This window comes from Colossoma macropomum, unplaced genomic scaffold (genome assembly GCF_904425465.1).
Source record: "Colossoma macropomum unplaced genomic scaffold, Colossoma_macropomum, whole genome shotgun sequence".
NCBI lineage: Eukaryota > Metazoa > Chordata > Actinopteri > Characiformes > Serrasalmidae > Colossoma > Colossoma macropomum.
Window position 1 is genome coordinate 12,060,104 of NW_023494790.1, and position 22,163 is coordinate 12,082,266.

Below are 22,163 nucleotides of genomic sequence, written 5' to 3' on the forward strand. Positions count from 1 at the left end.
TGCCCAGGACCACAACCTCCAGAATTTAAGATTCTTTTGTTTTTAAGGGTGCAGCCTCCCTCATCCTTCCTTTTCTAAGCGTATAGTAGAACCTACAGCGGACGTCAGGTTTTCTGATGTCTGCTGTCACGATTTTGCTTCTTTGACAATGTGGATTCACCCTCCCTTGCTTTTTGTTGTGCTAAATAATAAGCATGATCCTCCATTTGTCAAAATTTGGCTTCTCAAACTTCTCACAACATAAAGTGGTTAGCTAGCACTGGCAGTAACCACTGATTCTTCTTCTTTATGGACTTCCAACAGTGCTATAGCACAACAAAATTCAATCTGCCTCCTCAACGTAAAACTCTCTAGAGCCAGTGTTTGGTTTATCCCTTCTGGGCTACCATAGAAACATAGCGACGTAACATGGCAGTGCAATATGTTGAAAGAGGACCTGTTCCATATGTAGATATGAAGGGCTCATTCCAAGCTAATGAAACCACAATGGTTTGTAGTTACAGGTGATTATACACTAAACAAAAACACGGTTTTACATACTATATTCAATTTCTGCAAAGAGATCCTCCTAAATCTAACACACTGCACCTTTAAGGGAGCTCAAGTCACTTTGGGAATAGTTAAGCTCCCTTGGCTCCTCCATAATCTGAAAGCTGGCATATAGCAAACGCAACTAAAGAAGTCCTTCAAAATTTTTTTTGCATATTTGAAAACCTTATTACATATATAGAACCTTTAAGAGAGCTACAAATCACATAAAAACCTACATGTTTTATAACCTTTAACCAAAATATGCAGTGCACATCAACATGCATATTCATGCATGCAGATCCATGTATTAACTGTGGCAAGCTGTTTGGGGAAGGATTGGATGACTTTGAGGATGATCTGGAAGAAGCTCTCCTCTAAACACCTGCTACTGCTCTCAAAAAGAGAACCCACCATCAATCTAGCATGCACCATCACAGAAAGGGGGGATGGGGAAATGGGAAAACCCAGAGGAGCAGGAAAAAAGACCATGCGGAAGGGCAGCTAATGAGAAAACCACAGAACATGGAGGTTTCCTGCTCTGAGATTTGATTTCTATGGTAATAAGCTGTTATAGGTACACTTTTTTGATTGATTAGGGAGCGCACATTTGATTTCGTATCACCTTCCTAAGTAGCAATTCCATCAGTGCTGTACGACCTTTGGATCTCAGGTGCTAAGGGATGTGAGTTAGTATTAACAATCAATAACCATCAAAATCTAATATGAGAGGCGCATCAAATAAATTGGTAGAATGAAATGAATGGAAGGAAGAAAGAAAGCAGAGAAGAGCTCATAGCAGAGACAGCGGAAAATCTGCTTTATGGAAGGAAGGCTGAGACTAAAAAAAGATTTCAAAAGATTAAGGGCTCAAAAAAGTAAAGCTAAAGTGGTGCAGGCAGGTGGGCTATGTTTCTTACTTAAAATGGTCTAATAAATGTTTTTTTGGACATTATTTGATGATATGACCTCACATTCTCTTCTTGTTATGTAGCAGCTAAAAGTACTGCTACACAAATTAGCTTGTACCTAGCAGAAAAGCAGCTGTGCTAGCATACCAAACTGGTTACACAAGCAAAAGATCAGCTTCAAACTATTTTTCCTCACGAGATTTACAGTAACAACCTTTTTAAGTTTGAGATTTGCAATTGCACAATATTTTTCACATACATCATGTTAGCTGGCTAGTATCTACAATAACTAGCATCTCATTGAGTTTGCATCTCAATTGGACTTCCTCAAATTTATGTATGTTCATTTCTTGTTTGTTTTACAGTTAATTTGTCAAATTTGGCCATTGAAGACAAACTAAACCAGTGACCTGTAGCCTTAGACACAGAGGAACAAGCTAATGCTAATATTAATACATGGCGTTTAAGAGCATTAACGCTTTTTAACATTAAAATATGTTATCTTGTGTTAAGCACACATGTCTATAAGTATTAGGGTTGTCAAATGATTAATAGTCATAATTAATCATATTATAAGTTAATCACAATTAATAATTAAATATCGTCACCCTAGTTAACAGCATTAAAACACTGCCATTAATAATTTATTGCGTTAACGTGCTAACTTTGACAGCTCTAATAAATATGCCAAAGAATTTTTTGGTAGATGTAAAAGTTTGTGAAATATGTTATCTGTAAGAATGTATTTATGTACACTACATGGCCAAAAGTTTGAGGACACTCCTCCTAATTACTGAATTCAGGTGTTTCAGCCTTTGCTAACAGGTGTATAAAATCAAACACATAAACACACAATCTCTACTGATAAACAGGCAGTAGAACGGGTTATACTAAAGAGCTAAGTGGCTTTAAATGTGGCACTGCCATAGAATGCCATGTTTGCCACAAGTCAGTTTGTGAAATTTCTGCCCTGGTCAACTGTAAGTGCTACTGTTGTAGAATGGAAATCGTCTAGAAGCAACAACAGCTCAGCCATGATGTGGTAAACCATGCAAGCACACTGAGCAAGCCTATCCTCTGTTGCATCACTCACTACAGAGTCCCAAACTGCCTCTGGAAGCAACATCAGCACAAGAACTGTGCAATGGGAGCTTCATGAAATGGATTTCCATGGTTGAGCAGCTGCACACAAGCCTAAGCTAACCATGCCTAATGCCAAGCGACAGCTGGAGTGGTGCACACCGCCACTGGACTCTGGAGCAGTGGAAACGTGTTCTCTGGAGTGATAAATCACGCTTCACTATCTGACAGCCTGATTGATGAATCTGGGTTTGGTGAATGCCAGGAGAACACTACCTACTGGAATGCATAGTGCCAACAGTAAAGTTTGGTGGAGGAGGGATAATGGGCTGGGGCTGTTCTTCAGGGTTTAAGCCCCTTAGTTCCAGTGAAGGTTGATGTTAATGCTACAGCAAACAAAGACATTTTAGAAAATTATATGCTTCCATATTTGTGGCAAAAGTTTGGGTTTCCTGTTCCAGCATGACTGCGCCCTTGTACACAAAGCAAGACGTGGTTTGACAAGTTTGGTGTGGAGAAACTCCAGTGGCCTGCTTAGAGCCGTGATCTCAACTCCAATGGAACTGGACTGGAATGTTGGTTGTGAGCCAGGTCTTCCCTTCCAAGATCAGTGCCTGACCTCACAAATGCTCTCTTGACTGAATGGGAACAAATTCCCACAGACACAATCCAACATCTTGTGGAAAGCCTTCCAAGAAGAGCGGAGGCTGTTATAGCTTTAATTTCATATTAATGCCTATGGTTTTGGAATGGGATGTCCAACAAGCTCATCTAAGTGTGATGGTCAGGTGTCCACATACTCTTGGCCATATAATGTATCTGTCTATTTATATTCATACATACACAAAAACACATACATAGTTCTAGTCATTTAATTTTATTCAAACTCATAGAAAGATTGTTTTCCTGCTTTCACACAATTATATCATTTCAAAACCAAATGATTACGAGGAGAATGCAGGCCTGTCTATCACAAAGCCAGTAGCCAAATCAAGGCTATAACCTCCCTCCACCAGAAAGTCTCTGAAATCTATTCCTGTCTTTTTCTCTCAGCCTGGCGGGCAGGCGCTTCCACCCCTCCGTCCTCCTCCGTCATCCCCCGCAGCACACAAAGGAGTGACAGAGCGCTCTATTACCTTTACTTTCTCCAGCATCCATCCATCCTGTGCTCAGCCAGGCTCATGGATAAAAAAAGATTCATTCCCCAAAAGCTTCACTCCACCCTCCCCCCATCCCTTCTGACTAAAAGCTCTGGCTAAGGCCAACTCTGGCAGCTCATTTTAGTTTTATGCTTTCACACATTACACATTCTATTTCTCTCTCTCTCTCTCTTTCTCTCTCTGTCTAGCTATCTTGCTTTTCTGCAATCCCCACACCTTTCATTTATGTCTGCTGTCTATGAACTAACCCTTCTCTTTCTCTCTCTCGCACACGCATCTGTTTATACTTGCTTATTTTATAGAATGTCAGGATATAAAATCATACACATGATGCTTATAAAGTACCATGCAAAAATCATAGACCACCATTAATTTCACCTTTTTCATTTCCAGTCAAAATGGCCGTTAAAGACAAGTTAATCCACCGGCATAAGGAAGGAGAAAGTGAAAGGAAAATAAGGGAAAAAACTGGAATTTCCAAAACTGGAATTCCAAAAATGAGTAAGAAGTTCTATTCGGTAGACCAACAAATCTGTTCCCATCAGATAAACAGCACTTAAAGCTTTCATCTTCAAGAGAAAATCAAGCCCCACTCTTGCTTCAGATGTGAAAAAAATGACGTGTTTCTGTCCATCCTTCCACTATGAGTATATACATGTAGCCCTCAATAACAAACGGATTATTTCAGATTGATATGAACAATTTGTGCCTTTCATCATTTGGTCAGAGAGCACATAGTTCTGCTGACAACAACACTAAACAAAGCCAGAAAAAGGCCTTGGAAAAGGAAATTATTGGAATTTACGGGCCGCTGGTCTGCTGTAGCGGTGACCTTTTGCACAAAAACCCTGTTTTAATAAACTTTAATTATATAGCGCCATGGGCATAATGTTTGTAATGTCTTGAAAATAAAGTCATTTTTTCTGCCCACTGTTTTCTTATCGACTGCTTTTTTTTGCTGTGCTGATTTACTTCTTATGCCTGGTTCCATATACACGTTATGGACTAAAGTTTTGGGACACTTTGTTTCATTCAGTCCCATTGCCACAGGTGTAAAAAATCAAGCACCTAGCCCTGCAGTCTGCCTTTACAAACGTTTGTGAAAGAATGGGTCGATCTTCCATGATCAACTGTGAGTGGTATTATTGAAAAGTGGAAGAGTTTGGAACCCGAACGTCCTCTGACATTAACATCAGCACAAAAACTATGCGCTGGGAGCTTCATAGCGTGAATTTCCATGGCCGAGCAGCTGCATGCAAGCCTTAGATCACTGAGCACAATGTCAAGCGTCGGATGAAGTGGTGTAAAGCACGCCACTGGACTCTGGAGCAGTGCAAATGCATTCTGTGAAATGACAAATCAGGCTTCTCTATCTGGTAGTCTGATGGACGAGTCTGGGTTTGGTGAATGCCAGGAGAACAGTACTTGTCTGACTGCATTGTGCCAACTGTAAAGTTTGGTGGAGGAGGGATAATGTTATGGGGTTGTTTTTCAGGGGTTGGCTGAGGCCCCTTAGCTCCAGCGAAGGCATCTTAATGCTTCAGCAGACCATGACATTTTGGACAATTGTATGCTTCTAACTTTTGTTTGGGGAAGGCCCTTTTCTGTTCCAGCATGACTGAGCCCCAGTGCACAAAGCAAGGTCCATAAAGGCGTGGCTGGATGAATTTGGTGTGGAAGAACTTGACAAGCCTGCACAGAGTTCTGATCTCAACCCCATCAAACACCTTTGGGATGAACTACAATGGAGATTGCGAAGCCAGGCCCTCTCATCCAACATCAGTGTCTGAGCTCAGAAATGCTCTTCTGGATGAATGGGCAAAAATTCCCACTCCAAAATCTTGTAGAAAGCTGTTAAAGCAGCAAAGCCCTTGTGGTTGTTGGAATGATACACACTCTGATTAGAATAAGAATGCACATTGAGTTTGTACAGACTGCGTTTGCAATATTTTGGCAGGGCTTTGTCATTTGCGTTCATGTACCTGTATATTTCTGGCCTAAGCACACGCTTCCTAGGGGGCCAGTTAACATATTCGATTGACAAGTAGGTAAAGACAAGACAGCGATTTGAGAGAACATGAAAGACAAGAGACCCATAAACATTTAGAAAATGACATATAAAAATAAATAGAAAACTGCTCTCTGTCTCCCAGCACTGATTAGGCCACAGCACTCATTCTGATGTTACTAAAAGACCAAGAACAAAACCTTAGATGTTGACGTTAGACGACACGCGACCTAAAATTTACATCACGAAAGGCAAACATAAACAAGTCATTCAGCTGCTCTCCCACATCACTACTATTAACACTACTAACACGTGGACAGTAGAGGCTTTAGCATTCCTCGACTAATAAACCCATAATGGCCTTGACAATCAGGGAAAATTTATTGCTGAATACATTTTTAGATAAATTCTCTTCCAAAGGTAAAATCGAAGAATCACCCCTGGTGTCCACTAGCACACAAGGCTATCAAGCTGGGATGGTGAAGGCTAGCACGAGCAACCTTCAAGAAGAAAAGCACAACCACATCTTTTAGAACTGCCGTTGATGTAGCATCATTGGACAGCTCAACACACTTGGAGGCAAATGCTAAACTGCCAATTCAGTTATGTCAGCTAATGGACGCCCACTTTGCCAAGCCCCATGACAGGAGGCCAATTATGCTGTCTTGGACTGGCAGTGGATGGCTGTGGCAACGCCAGGAATCAAACCTGACAACAGGGCCAATGCTTAGACAGCTCTTTTATATTTCATCATTTTAAAGTCTGCTACAGTCTTCCTGCATAATGTACCAGGACAACAGTTTACACAGTTATAGCCTTAATAGTAAACCCTGGTTGTGCTAAGGATAATGTAGTGTGTTCGGGGATATGTATTTGGGGTTTCTTAGGGTATGTTTGCTGGGGGACTTCTATTGTGAAGAGCAGCATTGGGAGCTGCCATCTTGACCTCCAGCCAGAAGAACAGTTGAGTTTGAGCGGTGCGGATGTGCTGTGGGCCTTCACCCCCTAGCCTTGGCGAAGATATGGCCGACACAGTTCAATAAAGTATCCGACTTATAAACAGTTGAGTTCCTCTCCCCTCCTTCATAACCCAGACACTACAATAATTTCATATTTATTAAAAATGTAGCATGACAGGTTTAATCTATCAATATAATATCAATCTATCAATATAACACCTGTGATCGAATGATTCAGAATATTTTAATAATACCACAATGATGCCAAAACATAATTTAAAGGAGATTTTCCATAATTGCATACAATGCTTCTGAATAGATGTGTGATGTATGGGGCATTGTTTACAATAGTTTTGACATAAGCTTTTGGGCTTAAATGTGTTTTAATAAATTCATTCCTGGTGTAGAGGTACAAGCAGGGCGCTGTAAGGAAAAATGTTCGCCAAAGAAAACTTGTTTTTCAGATTTATCACTATTTTAACATCAACATCACATATAAAACTAGGTAACTATGTAGGTTCATTGGTTGTAGATGTCCGGCTCCTATCACCAACACTGTGAAGACATTCTAGCTGGTTTCTCTACAATGAGCCATTTCACTTAAAAACACTGTAAATGACTGTAAATTTACATCTCAATGATGTAAAGCAGAAATTTAATGAAAAATCACTGGAATTCCCCATAAAATGATCATTTCGTGCACTGATGATAGAAAAAGTTCAAATTTTCTGATTCACATGTACATTTTAGTCTTTTCGCTTGAAATATGTCTCACTTTTATGTATTTAATTAGCATGTTATGTTCCAATTTAGAATGATCCTGTTTATTTGTTTGTTTGTTTGTAGCAATTGCTAATATGAAAACTCACTGTCTTGCGATGTGAAGGACAGAGGCATGTGGCACTGTGTTAGAGCTTGTGTGGGTGGCAGACGGGGTGTAAACAGCTCCATCTGTTTGCAGGTGGAATCGGAAGCGAGGCCGTGGTGGTGTCCAGACGAGGGGGAGGCGACGCAGGCTTTGCCCGCGGAGGGAGCAGGTGTGCTGGGCTGGAATGAGCCCAAAGGCCCTCGGGTCCCGAGGAACAGGATGCCCCTGATAAAGCACTGGGGTGTGGAGCCTAGAGGCAGATTCAGGTCAAAAGGAGTATGTAGCAATGACACTGTTGCGCTTCATAAACACTTCCTGGGTCAAAAGGTCACTGTCTGTCCAGCTGATTTGAGTCCATTGGAAACGTGCTAGGAGATGAAATGTCACTTAAAAATAGTGTTGAATCATGGAAAGGAGACATTTAATAAGACCAGGGTCATTTCATTAAAGGAGTTGTTTGGTAAAAAATGAAAAAAAGTCCAAATGAGAGCAAGACAGAGACAAAACAACAACCTGAAAAATCACGTCCTGTTCAAGACCAGGCCTTAATTAGTCTTTATCTCCCTCCGTACAAATGACTGAAAAACATAAAATAAGTGAATGAATTCAACCAGTGCTCACTCTAAAGGAATCTAACCAGTGCCTGCTCTAAATGAATCCAGCCAGAATCCAGCCAGTGCCTGCTCTAAATGAATCCAGCCAGTGCCCGCTCTAAATAAATCCAGCCAGTGTCCGCTCTAAATGAATCCAACCAGTGCTCGCTCTAAATTCGGCCAGAATCCAGCCAGTGCCCGCTCTAAATGAATAGAGCCAGTGCCCGCTCTAAATGAATCCAACCAGTGCTCGCTCTAAATGAATCCAGCCAGTGCCCGCTCTAAATGAATCCAGCCAGTGCCCGCTCTAAATAAATCCAACCAGTACTCATTCTAAATGAATCCAGCCAGTGCCCGCTCTGAATGAATCCAGCCAGTGCCCGCTCTAAATGAATCCAGCCAGAATCCAGCCAGTGCCCGCTCTAAATGAATCCAGCCAGTGCCCGCTCTAAATGAATCCAACCAGTGCTCACTCTAAATCAATCCAGCCAATGCCTGCTCTAAATGAATCCAGCCAGTGCCTGTTTTAAATGAATCCAACCAGTGCTCGCTCTAAATTAATCCAACCAGTGCCCGCTCTAAATGAATTCAACCAATACTCGCTCTAAATGAATCCAGCCAGTGCTCACTCTAAATGAATCCAACCAGTACCCGCTCTAAATGAATCCAGGCAGAATCCAGCCAGTGCCAGCTCTAAATGAATAGAGCCAGTGCTCACTCTAAATGAATCCAGCCAGTGCCTGCTCTAAATGAATCCAACCAGTGCTCACTCTAAATGAATAGAGCCAGTGCCCACTCTAAATGAATCCAACCAGTGCTCGCTCTAAATGAATCCAACCAGTACCCGCTCTTAATCAATCCAGCCAGTGCCTGCTCTAAATGAATCCAACTAGTGCCCACTCTAAATGAACCCAACCAGTGGCCACTCTAAATGAATCCAACTAGTGCCCACTCTAAATGAATCCAACCAGTGGCCACTCTAAATGAATCCAGCCAGTGCCCAATCTAAATGAATCTATCCAGTGTTTGTTTTAAACAAATCCAACCAGTGCCCACTCAAAATTAATCAAAATTAACCAGTGCTCGTTCTAAATGAATTCTACCAGTGCCCACTCTAAATGAATCCAACTCAGTGCTTGATTCAAATGAATCCAACCAGAGCTTGCTCTAAATGAATCCAACCAGTGCCCACTCTGAATGAATCCAGCCAGTGCCTACTCTAAATTAATCCAACCAGTACTCGTTCTAAATGAATTCTACCAGTGCCCGCTCTAAATGAATCTAACCAGTGCCCGCTCTAAATGAATCCAGCCAGTGCCCACTCTGAATTAATCCAGCCAGTGCTCGTTTTAAATGAATCCAACCAGTACCCGCTCTTAATCAATCCAGCCAGTGCCCGCTCTAAATGAATCCAACTAGTGCCTACTCTAAATGAATCCAGCCAGTGCCCGCTCTAAATGAATCCAACCAGTGCCTGCTCTAAATGAATCCAACTAGTGCCCACTCTAAATGAATCCAGCCAGTGCTCGCTCTGAATGAATCTAACCAGTGCTCGCTATAAATGAATCCAGACAGTGCCTGCTCTGAATGAATCTAACCAGTGCCCACTCTAAATGAATCCAACCAGTGTCCACTCTAAATGAATCCAACCAGTCCTAGCTCTAAATGAATCCAACCAGTGCTCACTCTGAATGAATCCAGCCAATGCCCGCTCTAAATGAATCCAACCAGTGTTAGCTCTAAATGAATTCTACCAGTGCTCGCTCTAAATGAATCTAACTAGTGCTCGTTCTAAATGAATTCTACCAGTGCCCGCTCTAAATGAATCCAACCAGTGCCTGCTCTGAATCAATGCAGCCAGTGCTCGTTCTAAATGAATTCTACCAGTGCCCACTCAAAATTAATCCAACTCAGTGCTTGATTCAAATGAATCCAACCAGAGCTTGCTCTAAATGAATCCAACCAGTGCCCACTCTGAATGAATCCAGCCAGTGCCTACTCTAAATTAATCCAACCAGTACTCGTTCTAAATGAATTCTACCAGTGCCCGCTCTAAATGAATCTAACCAGTGCCCGCTCTAAATGAATCCAGCCAGTGCCCACTCTGAATTAATCCAGCCAGTGCTCGTTTTAAATGAATCCAACCAGTACCCGCTCTTAATCAATCCAGCCAGTGCTCGCTCTAAATTAATCCAACCAGTGCCCGCTCCAAATGAATCCAGACAGTGCCCAATCTAAATGAATCCAGCCAGTGCCCACTCTAAATCAATCCAGCCAGTACTCGCTTAAATGAATCCAGCCAATGCCTGCTCTAAATGATTAGAGCCAGTGGCCGTTGTAAATTAATCTAAATAGTGCCCGCTCTAAATGAATCCAGCCAGTGCTCGCTCTGAATGAATCTAGCCAGTGCTCGCTATAAATGAATCCAGACAGTGCCCGCTCTGAATGAATCTAACCAGTGCTCGCTCTAAATGAATCCAGCCAGTGCCCGCTCTAAATGAATCCACCCAGTGCCCGCTCTGAATGAATCTAACCAGTGCTCGCTATAAATGAATCCAGCCAGTGCCCACTCTGAATGAATCTAACCAGTGCTCGCTCTAAATGAATCCAGCCAGTGCCCACTCTGAATGAATCTAACCAGTGTCCGCTCTAAATGAATCCAGCCAGTGCCCGCTCTAAATGAATCCAACCAGTGTCCGCTCTAAATGAATCCAGCCAGTGCTCGCTCTAAATTAATCCAGCCAGTGCCCGCTCTAAATGAATCTAACCAGTGCTCGCTCTAAATGAATCCAGCCAGTGCCCACTCTGAATGAATCTAACCAGTGTCCGCTCTAAATGAATCCAGCCAGTGCTCGCTCTAAATGAATCCAACCAGTGTCCGCTCTAAACGAATCCAGCCAGTGCTCGCTCTAAATTAATCCAACCAGTGTCTGCTCTAAATGAATCCAGCCAGTGCCCACTCTGAATGAATCTAACCAGTGTCCGCTCTAAATGAATCCAACTAGTGCCCACTCTAAATGAATCCAGCCAGTGCCCGCTCTAAATGAATCCAACCAGTGCCTGCTCTAAATGAATCCAACTAGTGCCCACTCTAAATGAATCCAGCCAGTGCTCGCTCTGAATGAATCTAACCAGTGCTCGCTATAAATGAATCCAGACAGTGCCCGCTCTGAATGAATCTAACCAGTGCTTGCTCTAAATGAATCCAGCCAGTGCTCGCTCTGAATGAATCTAACCAGTGCTCCCTCTAAATGAATCCAGCCAGTGCCCGCTCAAAATTAATCCAACCAGTGCCCGCTCTGAATGAATCTAACCAGTGCTCGCTATAAATGAATCCAGCCAGTGCCCGGTCTGAATGAATCTAACCAGTGCCCGCTCTAAATGAATCCAACCAGTGTCCACTCTAAATGAATCCAGCCAGTGCCCGCTCTGAATGAATCTAACCAGTGTCCACTCTAAATGAATCCAACCAGTGTCCACGCTAAATGAATCCAGCCAGTGTCTGCTCTAAATGAATCCAACCAGTGCTTGTTTTAAACAAATCCAAACAGTGCCCACTCTAAATGAATCTAACCCGTGCTCGCTCTAAATGAATCCAGCCAGCGCCCGCTCTAAATGAATCCAACCAGTGCCCACTCTAAATGAATCCAACCAGTGCCTGCTCTAAATGAATCCAGCCATGGCCCACTCTGAATTAATCCAACCAGTGCCCACTGTAAATTAATCCAACTAGTGCCCACTCTAAATGAATCCAATCAATATAGTCATAATGATCTCCAACAGCTTTATCAGGCATAGCATTTTATGTCCATATCATACAGCTCTAATTCTGCCTGAGAGTAACCCTTGTGTAGTGTCTGTATATGTTGTGTATAGTTGCATTATTGGCTTATACAGTTTTTTGCAAGTCTAGTAATGAATCCTATAATTAACCAGATCACACTGTTCCAAAGAAAGCAATAATCTCACATTCATACTCTTTTACTCAGCATTTTCCAACAGCTGTGAAAAACAGTTTCTGGCCTTTTTTAGAGGCGACTGCGTTTTGAAGCTAGCACAGCAGTCATCTTGATACAAAATCGCAGGGGAAGTATTACAGGGGCTCTTGAAGTGCCCTTAGCTTTGGCCAAAAACGTCAGCCTGCAATTGCCCTCCTGCCCTAACGCCATAGCAACTGTGACATGTCTCCCGGCAACAGCTGCCACTACAGCAACCTCTCAGCCAACTTTGGGTTTGGGCACACAAAGGGACATCCACGCTGTGAAATTTGTGTTGAATAGCGTAATTAGTGTTTTTGATGGCTGTTAGCATTAGCGCAACACAGCACCCTTTCTTGTTGATAAGGAGGCACAGAGGTTCAGTACTGTTCAGTGTAATGTAATGCAGAGGTCACAGAGGGGAGGGACTATTAGGTAATTAATGCAAATGCTAATTCTGATTCAAAACATGCTAAAACATGTTTTTATACATGTTACCTGACAAAATAAATACAATAAACTAAATAAAATTTGATTACAGATTACTTGCACATCACATTTGAGCAGTCGTATTTCATATTCCAACAATCCTTTTGCTTTAAATGGCACTATACCTTATGTTTATTGTATTAAAATAAATGAACATGCTATTTTGTCACTACCAAACAATCAGAACACTTTACGAAACTTTACCAAATGTTTCAGTAGTGACTGTTTCAGTAGTGACAATTTTAGCTCAGTTATACAAACAAAAAATCATTTTTTTAAAACAGAAAAATTTACTTCATTGTAGAAAATATGTGTTTCACTAGCGACAATTCTTAATGTCCCACAATGATTTTCAGACTTTGGAACACATTTAATCCAAAACAATGGGATCTAACTCCTCACCATGTGGCCATAAGGGACAGGGATGCAATCTCACTTCCTGCTCTAAAAGGCATGGGTGTGGCTAAAATAAGGCTCCACCCACAGACTAAAACTCTGTGTTTCGGTAGTGACATGAAAATGTGAGACAGCATTTTTTGAATAAAGTATTTTTAATATTATTTAAAAATTACACTCAGTCTAAATCTTTCAACCTTGCATCTCCATTTTTAATTTTTTGATATAATTTGAAAAAACCAACTGTATTTGAGTAATATGAGTATATAAGTTTCATGATAAACCGACCAATAGAAGCACTCCAAAATTACTTTGAAAATAAGCCTATTTCCTTTTTTTCTGAATCAGAGATGGAATGAAAAAAAGGTTCCTTGTTTATTAGCCTGTGTCCAGGTAATTTAGCCTTCTGAAATCACCTTTGTTGAGGAAAACGGAAGTCATTTTACTGATTCAAATTTTGCCTATGAAATATTAGAAGTCTGTTAGTTCATTATATGAATATTTTCAATTTGTTATATTTATTCTTAAAAGTTGATTAACTAATTCACAGATTTGTATTACTGTGTATAGAATAAAGTCAATCGTTCCTAATTTACAAAAATCATTTCTGAATCAAATGGAAAACCAAGTCATCGTGAAACAAATCGATTCACTGTCAAAGATTCAAGTACTTATAACATTTGCATCAAACTAAATGGGCCCTTAAAAAGTTCAGGTTTGAATGGTATAAGCTGAGATATGCTTATAAGCTACCTGTTTTAGGAAAATATACACTTTATGCATCATAAAAGACTGGCATTTACCAATTACGTCAAAAAATGACCCGTGGAGATGCAGATACGTTGTGTTTTGGACACTGGTATGCTGGTCAACCAGTATGAACATGCTGGGTGATGAGCCAAACTAGCACCACACCAGCATAAACCAGCTTCATGTTGGTCTAAGCTGTGTTTTTCAGCAGGAAAGCTTCCTTGGCATGTGTAAAATTGGGCTTGTTAGGTTAAAAAAAGCTCATGTCAGCCAACAGTAAATCTTCCTTTCTAGTGCCATAACAGCGCTGACCAAATGCTGCCGTGCTATTCTGCCAAATCTTAACTGTCTGTGTCGCTTCTGTGTCATATGGGCAGCTGTGTTGGCTCCAGTGGTTTGGGCTATTGATTAGCGATTGTACACTTATCGTGTGACTCCAAGTCACACAGCTGTTCTGCCCTTCAGCCCAGCACTTAAACAAAATTGCTTCAGCAAATGATGAGATACAAAAAGAGAACGTAAGCCGTTTTTTTTCAGAAAGAACATCTGCTAAATGACTGGATACAGAGCAAAGAGAAATGTGCCCAGGCTGGAGAGTTCACAGACATTTTAAACGACAAAAATGCAGGGTCAGTAATGCCAGTCAATCCGTTTCACTGAGTTTTCTCAACAAATATTGCTTAGCAAGCTAACAATGTGCAGATGTCCTGGTTACAATGAAGCCGTAGGTTACATTACAGAAGTTTGCTTACTTTTTCCTTCATAAATTGAGTGACTGATAATGTACAGTGTTAATTTCTGCTCAAACTGCCAATTTTCATGAGATCTTTATTGAAAAGCTCAGTTCATTTCAACCTTCTTTCATCTGGGCTCCTCTTGTGGACTGGCAAGAACAAGCTAGGCTAAGCTGTCATAAGAAAAGTTGTAAAAACCCAAAAATGGACCTAAAAACAGACTAATAAGACAGTTGCTGCTCTGATTTAAGCTGTTTTACTTTCTTGTCTTTTCCACCTTTTTTCGGTGAAGGTTTGTTTGAAAAATGTAAGAAGTAGGCTGCACATTAGCATGATAGTTCACAGGTGAATATGAAAACTTGTCGACAATATAAAAACATGTACACATTTAATAACATCTACTAGGAAAAGAAAATCCCCAATGTTCAAAGTAACATTTCACTCAACTTCTGTAAAGTAGGTTTACCAATTGCATATGCGTTCATTGCAACTACATTGTAGCAGTTTGGGGGGCAAGAGGTGAAATGGGATTGGGCCCAAGTAAACCACCATTGCCAGTCCAGAGTGTTTTTAATCAACGAAAACTAAGCAGTAGTAGGAAACTTCATGCTCATGAAGATTCATCAGCAGATTCATCAGTAGGTTGTTTTTCAAAAATGCCTGAGAAATGTCAAACTGAGGTGAAAAAATGATTAATTTTACTTTTAAATTACAGAACAATGCAGTAAATTGTAAATGGTTTAAATGAGCATAGAGTTTATTATGTAAATTTACTAGTGCTCAATATGAACCTCCTCCAGCTGTACAGACAACATCAGCGCCATAGTCAAATTCATCCCATACTCGATTGAGCATGTCGAGTGTCACTGTACTCACGGCTCTTCAAATGCGATTTCAGAGATCATCCAGTGTTGTGGAACCAACAACGAACGCTCTGAGCTGTTGGAGGTTCACTGCCGATGAACATCACGTTGCACAGTTACGACGGATTCACTCTTATTGAAGTGGAGAACGCAAAACGCTTTCTGCTCAGGGGTCTCATCTCCTCGCAGACTGAAGGGAGCCATCTTCCAGTGACAGTCAGAAACTCTATAACCCCCTTTTTCAATTGGTATGTGATTGGTTCCTAGGCACCTCATGGTTGTAAAAATATGGTGCTTTTAAATCAGATTAATCTTTTTGTATATTGTATTGTTACATCTATGTATGATTACACCTCTGCCAACAGCTAGTACACTCACTAGCTTCAAGTGTTTATATATAATTAGACAATTAATATGAGTATGTAGTAAGGAGTAGTAATCAGTGCTGTAGTGTACTGACCCCGCCGAGGTTGACTTCGTTCTTGCCCCCGCGGGAGAACTGGCTGGTGATGTGGCAGAGCACGGTGCGTCCTCTCCGTCGGGCCTCACTCAGACGAGAGCTCCCGCTCTTCCTGCTCTGCCTCTTCTCATCTACATACAACACACAGCATTTAAAGAAAATAGTTGAAATCTATGCTACTCTATCAGTGCTAACAGTTACACAAATAGTTATGTGTTGCGTCGTGTTTAAGTTCATTGTCAGTCCATTTTGTTCACTCAAAATCATTTACTCCCCAGTTCATACTTGGGGGGAAGGGAAGATGGAAAATGGTCATGTAAAATGAATTATGACTGCTTTTTTGTGCATGAAACCACACAAGCATTCTAAATGTTCACAAGAAAAATGTAGGATGTGTCAACACTGTGTGCATTCATCACACTGGACTCAAATGGACAAATTAAGGTCAAATATAAGCCAAAATTTAATTCTACACTGTAGCTATTAGCTCATCACTTGAGCTTTTCCTGTGTACTAATTTCACAGAACTTGGAGGCTGTTTGGAGGCAAACAGTAAAGGCAGGCTTAATTTGCTAGCAACGCTTTATATAAACAGGGAGAGATCTTTCCCAGAGCCAAGTGGATGATAAGATTGTAGTTGTAATAACTCTCCAGAAAATGGCAATGACATGTGATACATCACCATCACATAGTAGAGATGTGCATTCATAGCAGCCTAACTTTAGAACCTGGAGCAAATCTACAAACTAACCAGGTTCCTTATGATCATACCGTCTCTCATGCTACTGTGGTGACCCTTGCCGTGTGTATCCGTGATGTCTTTGAAGGAGAACAGGAAGAGCACCATCTCTCCTTTCTCATTTTTAATGGGGACGATGTCCAGTAGACACCAGAACGAGGTTCCTGCAACAAAACACAGAGAAAATGGGGCACAGTGAAATTCATGTGGTGAGTAGTGTGTGTATTTTAATGGCTCTTACTGTGAGTGCCCTTATCTGTAGCTGAGATGTACATTTTTGCATGATTCAGAGTTGTTTGATGTGAAATGCTCCGTTCTAGAGAAACACAGCCAGAGTTGTTCTAGGCCTTCAGAGACAGCCTAAGTACCATGCCTGGATTTACACACTGCATGTATTACAGTACTACTCTTGTTTCATTGTTATGTTTCGGATGGAAACCAAAGGGTTCAACTGTTGAAAGGCTGTGCAAAACATTGTCACTTAGGAATTGTTTTTCTCTGTGGTATCTAGGTAGATAAAGCTAAGCTAGCTCCCCTATTGCCTAGGACTTCAAGAGCTGAAAAGAAGACCTAATACATTATATTAACTATTAGTGGCATAGGCACCAACTATGAGGGGGCATTGTGTCATTTGCTCCCCCTAAAATTAAAGAAGGTGGGAAAATACCCTCCCAATTCTTGTGCAAAGCTCGAGAAAAAACACACTAGTGAAACTGCATAGAATACAAATGGCAGCCAAATCAATGGGTTGTTAGAAATGAACAACAGCATTGGCAGCTCTATACTAGACTGTGAAACTGCTGTAAAATCTATGCTAAGATGTCTGTCACAAGTTTTAACCAATACATAGAACATATTTGTGAAGATTCAAATGTTTAAAATAGAACAGCTACAAAATGTTCATGTGAATCGCTGTTAGCTTAGCCCTAACAAACTATTAGAATCTCATAGGGGCACTAGCAAAGAGTGAGCATTATAATAGAGGTGGGTTTTAACTCCATTTTCACCATTGTTTTTCAATCTATTGGCCCAAATTGAAGGCCTAGCTCTAAAAGTCACGATTCAACATTGGAACTGTTCACAGTGGTGGTGATAGGAACTAGACAGCTGCAGCATTTAATGCTTCTAAAAGCTCCCTCACAAGATGTTAATACATGAAATGGTTATGAATTCCCCTTTTATGGCCCCTCAAACATTTATGATAGTAAAAGGCCAAATGGTGAAATTTAAGGCCGGGTAGTCACATTCAGGAATTTGACTAATACCAGACACTAAATTGCAGTATGAAAGAAAAATGCATTGTTCTAATGCTTATATATTTGATGTGTTCATTGGTTAGTATTTAATGGTTTCATTCGGCTACATTGTTAAGGTCCCATACTGATTTAAAACAACATGGCACTTTATGAAACTCTTGCAGTGAAGGTTTTCATATTGAACAAATCTTTCTCTCTAAGGCATTTCCCTTGGTGGCGTGTGTTGTTGGCTGCAGGGCTTTTGCTGGAGGCTGGGGATTTCTGCCAGAACCCTGTGTACTCAGCCTCAATACTGTCAGAATCGCAACACAACATTGGTGTTATCTAGCCACCGCTACAGATACTGTCAAATTACAAAAGCCACAGAAAACAATGGCCCTATGTGTTTGGAAACACTGAATGCTAACATCACCAAGGACATTCTAACACTAATGTTACAAACTAGTTCAATATATGATCATTTTAAAGGAATGCTTAAGTATTTTATTTATAGGTTACTTTATTTTACTGATGTAGACCCAAATATATAGTTGACGGAGATGGCTTGCCACCCCTGACATAGCTCTCAAATGTCACCCATGCTGAGGCCCTATATATATATGTTATTTATCTCAATGTATGAATACAATCAGAAACACCACTAAAATGTTCTAACCTGGTTTGAAAACTGCTCTGTTCAGTTATGAATTAACCATCTTTACTGGTCCTAAATTACACAAATGGAACATATCCAGTTTTCTCATAGATTTAAAGGATTTATTCATTAATATCTGTTTTGGCTTTCCAATTAGAAGTGGTTAGGGCCTCCTGCTGCATGTTCTTTCATCCTGGGTAAGTCCTAATTAGTGCCAAAACTGGGCTGTAGATGTGCTAGTTAATGTTCCACCCTCTACTGTACGAAAACACACACAACTGCGTAATGTCAGTTTGCCATAGGCAAGGTGACGGAAGATGAAACGGTGTCCCATATTCATTACAGTAGCTGCTGCTCACAGAAGGGAAGCATTGCTGTATGGTTCACATGTTAATATGAAGTCCTCAGAGTGGTATGGAAATGTAAGGAGTAAAGGTCTCTCTCTCTCTCCTACTCTCACTCTCTCATGCTCCACCCACTCCATTCTTTCATAGCTATTGTTGCTAGGCTGAACAAGCTGTCATGGTGTCTCTCTGGACTACATGCCCCATTTACCATTGGCTCACACTGGCTTCAGCTTCACCTTGGCTCTGCCCACTCATGATCTATTATACTTGCAGCTATAGTCTCTGGACATATGACTCCAGTCTCCAGTTGCTGGGGTGCAAGTGTGAGTCGAGTCTCAAGTCTTTAGTAGAGAATTTTAGTGTAGTCTCATTACTAGATACAGCCTTTTCATTATACAAAACTAAAATCCTGTCAGCTTTGACATGGATTCAAATAACAAGGCTTTCTTTAAGGAAAAACCTTTAGGCCCTGTTCAGACTGACATCCCAAATCCCAAATCCTTTTTTGGCATATCCAGATTGTATCCAGATTGATTATGATAGTGTGAACAACAAAAAAACACATGAAATCTAATTTTTGCAAATCGAATCCAAACCACATTCAGAGGTGGTTTGAAATGCAATTTCAATCAGATTTGTCTGATCTGAAGTGTGATCAAACAGATGTTTCAAACATCTTGCCAATAACAGTGCGGACATTTGTCTCCAAAGATCTGATTTAAGAAAAAAATCCAATTTGCCTGCAGTCTAAACACAGCCTTAGACTGAAGGAAAAAACTGAAGCGCTACATGTAGAAAATCTGGTGTTTAGAAGAAACAGCCCCCAGGTATCAGGCACATATTGGTCGACTGGCTTGATAAGGTCAACACCCCACTGACTGCCTGTGCTGGTCCAATTTTGGACCACCCAGATTGTCCTGTGTACTAGGACTAACCAGTTTTTAATCTCATCAAATATTTTAAAGCTCATTGTCTTTTATTTTGGAAAATAAACTAAGACAAATATTACAAGCAACTGAGAAAAGAAAAGAAAGAAAAAAATGACTAGGCTTAATATTAAATGATTAAGTTGAAAATGTTGCTGATAATTAAAGTCATTTACTAATCTAATGTATAAAGGCTAATGGAGGAAAAATAAATAAATTGGACAGTGAGTGGGAACCGAGTGATGAAAGTGGCATTTTGCCACACTCTGCTTAACCAGCAACGGGCTACCTGGGAAACGCTGAGCAAAAAGCCAGTGGGCCGTCAGCTTTGCCGTCAGTGGGCCAACAGTGGCCTGCTACCCTCTTGCTGTCTGGAGCAGAGCAACTTGAAATGGCTGGTTAGTCTGTAGTTTGTTTAGCAAGTATGCTAGCTAGCTGGCATAACCACTAATCCGTTTATAAGTTTTAAAGAAATGTGATCTGTAAAACTTCAGCTAGGTAAGCCAGCAACTTTAGCTAAATAAGCTATTGCGCTACCTAGCATATTTGCTACATACTTGCTATCCAAACTACAGACTAACTTAATGTTTCAAGTTGTTTTGCCTCTTTCCTTTACAAATTGCGTCTGCTGCATGCAGTGCTCCAGTTCTGTCCTTCATTCTGAATGAAGGGCTTGTTATCTGATGCTGTATTGAATCTGATGCCACTGTGAGCTGTGGAAGAATAGCCTTTCGGTAATGACTGCTCATTACCGTAGCAAAAATGGCAGGCAAGGTAAGGTTGGGAATGAAAGGTTTCATTCATTTACTGCAGTAAGTTTGGCTGATCTAATTTAACCAGTTTCATTCATGTTTTTCTTTGGTGTCGAGTCCGAGTCGGGTCACAAGTCAGTCAAAATGTGATTTGAGTCGCAGAAGTTCTGGTTCAACTCAACTGTGAGAAGTCAGAGCTTGGTACCATGTCATTTTTTGCCTCTGCACAAGCTGTGGATGAAATAACATGAAATAGAAACCATTAAAAGTTTACTAATTTATTTGAAATCAAGTCAAATATTAAGCCTATTCCTCCCTATTAAAACCATCAGGTTTTAATTCCTAGCAGAAAAACTGTACTTCAACTACTGTTGATGGTTTGAGCAGCCATGTTGCTACAACATCTACTGAACTCTGAGGACACCTTCCCAACTTTTTGAGCAGGAATTCCCAGCTGATGGAGTGTTCTCTTTTTTGGAGGTTGGCAATATCAAGTTCTGAGCTTCAGTCAAACACACCTACATAGCCTGACGTCTCAGTTTGTCTTTGCAGTTTGCAAAGTCCTACTGCTTATCTTTGCATTTCTCCTTCCTTATAGTTATACTTGTTTCCCTTTGCTTTGTGTTTTCTGGGTTTTGGTCATGGACTCTCCTTGAATGTACCTGCCAGTGTGTTGACCTCTGCCTGTATAGACTAAAAGTAATGGAAGCCCTTTAACACTTTAAAGGGCCAGGACCTGCTAGAGGGCCCAGGCTTCCATTCTACAGTCCAACTTAATAACTGAACCATCGTGCACAGGCAGTTACTTAGTCTCCCGCTTATTACAGAAGTCTTCACCATACTGCTAAACCTGTCTCCTCATGATTGCTCTTTCCAAGAATATTTGAACCCCCTGTAAGGTGTCAGGAGCTGAGCAAGTGCCACTTTTATTTAGCCCGGCATGGCAAGTTGTTCCACTCCGAGGAAGCCTAGATTGTTTTGTAGCTTCCTTGCTACAAAGACCTGCCTTGGCATGTGCAATTTACACAGTGCTAATAAGTGTGGTACGAGATTCCATTACTTCTTAGCTCTATTAGACTCGTAGCAGTTAAAAACTAAAGGAGCAAACTTCAGATAGTTTGAGCATTATGTACTTTTCTTTTGGTGAATAATGGCTTTGTTAAGCTATAAAGTTTGGCATAGATCAGCCCTGTTGAAAAAAACAGCATAGTCTAAGCTGGTCAAAGTTGGTTTATGCGGGTCCAGTGCTGGTCTGGTGCTGGTTTTGCTGGTCACCCAGCATGGTCATGCTGGTTGACAAGCATACCAACATCCAAAACAATATATATGGTGGTTTTACTGGTGATCAGTCATGGTGGTCTATGCTGGATTTTGCCTTTCTTAATATTGTTGTCAGCCACATAGACTTTAGCATGCTAACTAGCCAGCTAGCAGAGGAAAGTGATGAAGTTGCATCAGCAGTCATGTACAAGAGATGGAGTTGTTTGCAACCTAAAGCCAAGCAAAGCCCAACAAATCTATAGGTTTTAAAATGTTAAGCGTTTTGTAGATGTTTACTGCTATGGCGTATATGGCTATAAAAAATTGCCATTATGTTCAGGTTTGAAAAGGCAAATTGGTCAGATTGCAGTGATTTCCGGGCACGTTCTGCTGCTGTCGACACTGGTGTTCACTTGATCCTTCTCCATTCCAAGAGCTCTTCTAATACACGTCACTTAAGTTAATAAAGTGAT

At 40.9% G+C, this 22,163-nt stretch overlaps 1 protein-coding gene across 1 annotated transcript in view; it reads right to left on the bottom strand.

The window, feature by feature from the left end:
- The window catches only part of kcnh4b (potassium voltage-gated channel, subfamily H (eag-related), member 4b), a 103,875-nt gene that overhangs the window by 39,341 nt on the left and 42,371 nt on the right, over positions 1–22,163 (bottom strand). Inside the window, exons 3-4 of the mRNA XM_036572128.1 lie at positions 16,548–16,679; positions 15,777–15,907 (exon numbers count right to left, since the gene is read on the bottom strand). Of these exons, the coding sequence (XP_036428021.1) occupies positions 15,777–15,907; positions 16,548–16,679 (263 nt within the window). The remainder of the gene's footprint in view (positions 1–15,776; positions 15,908–16,547; positions 16,680–22,163) is intronic.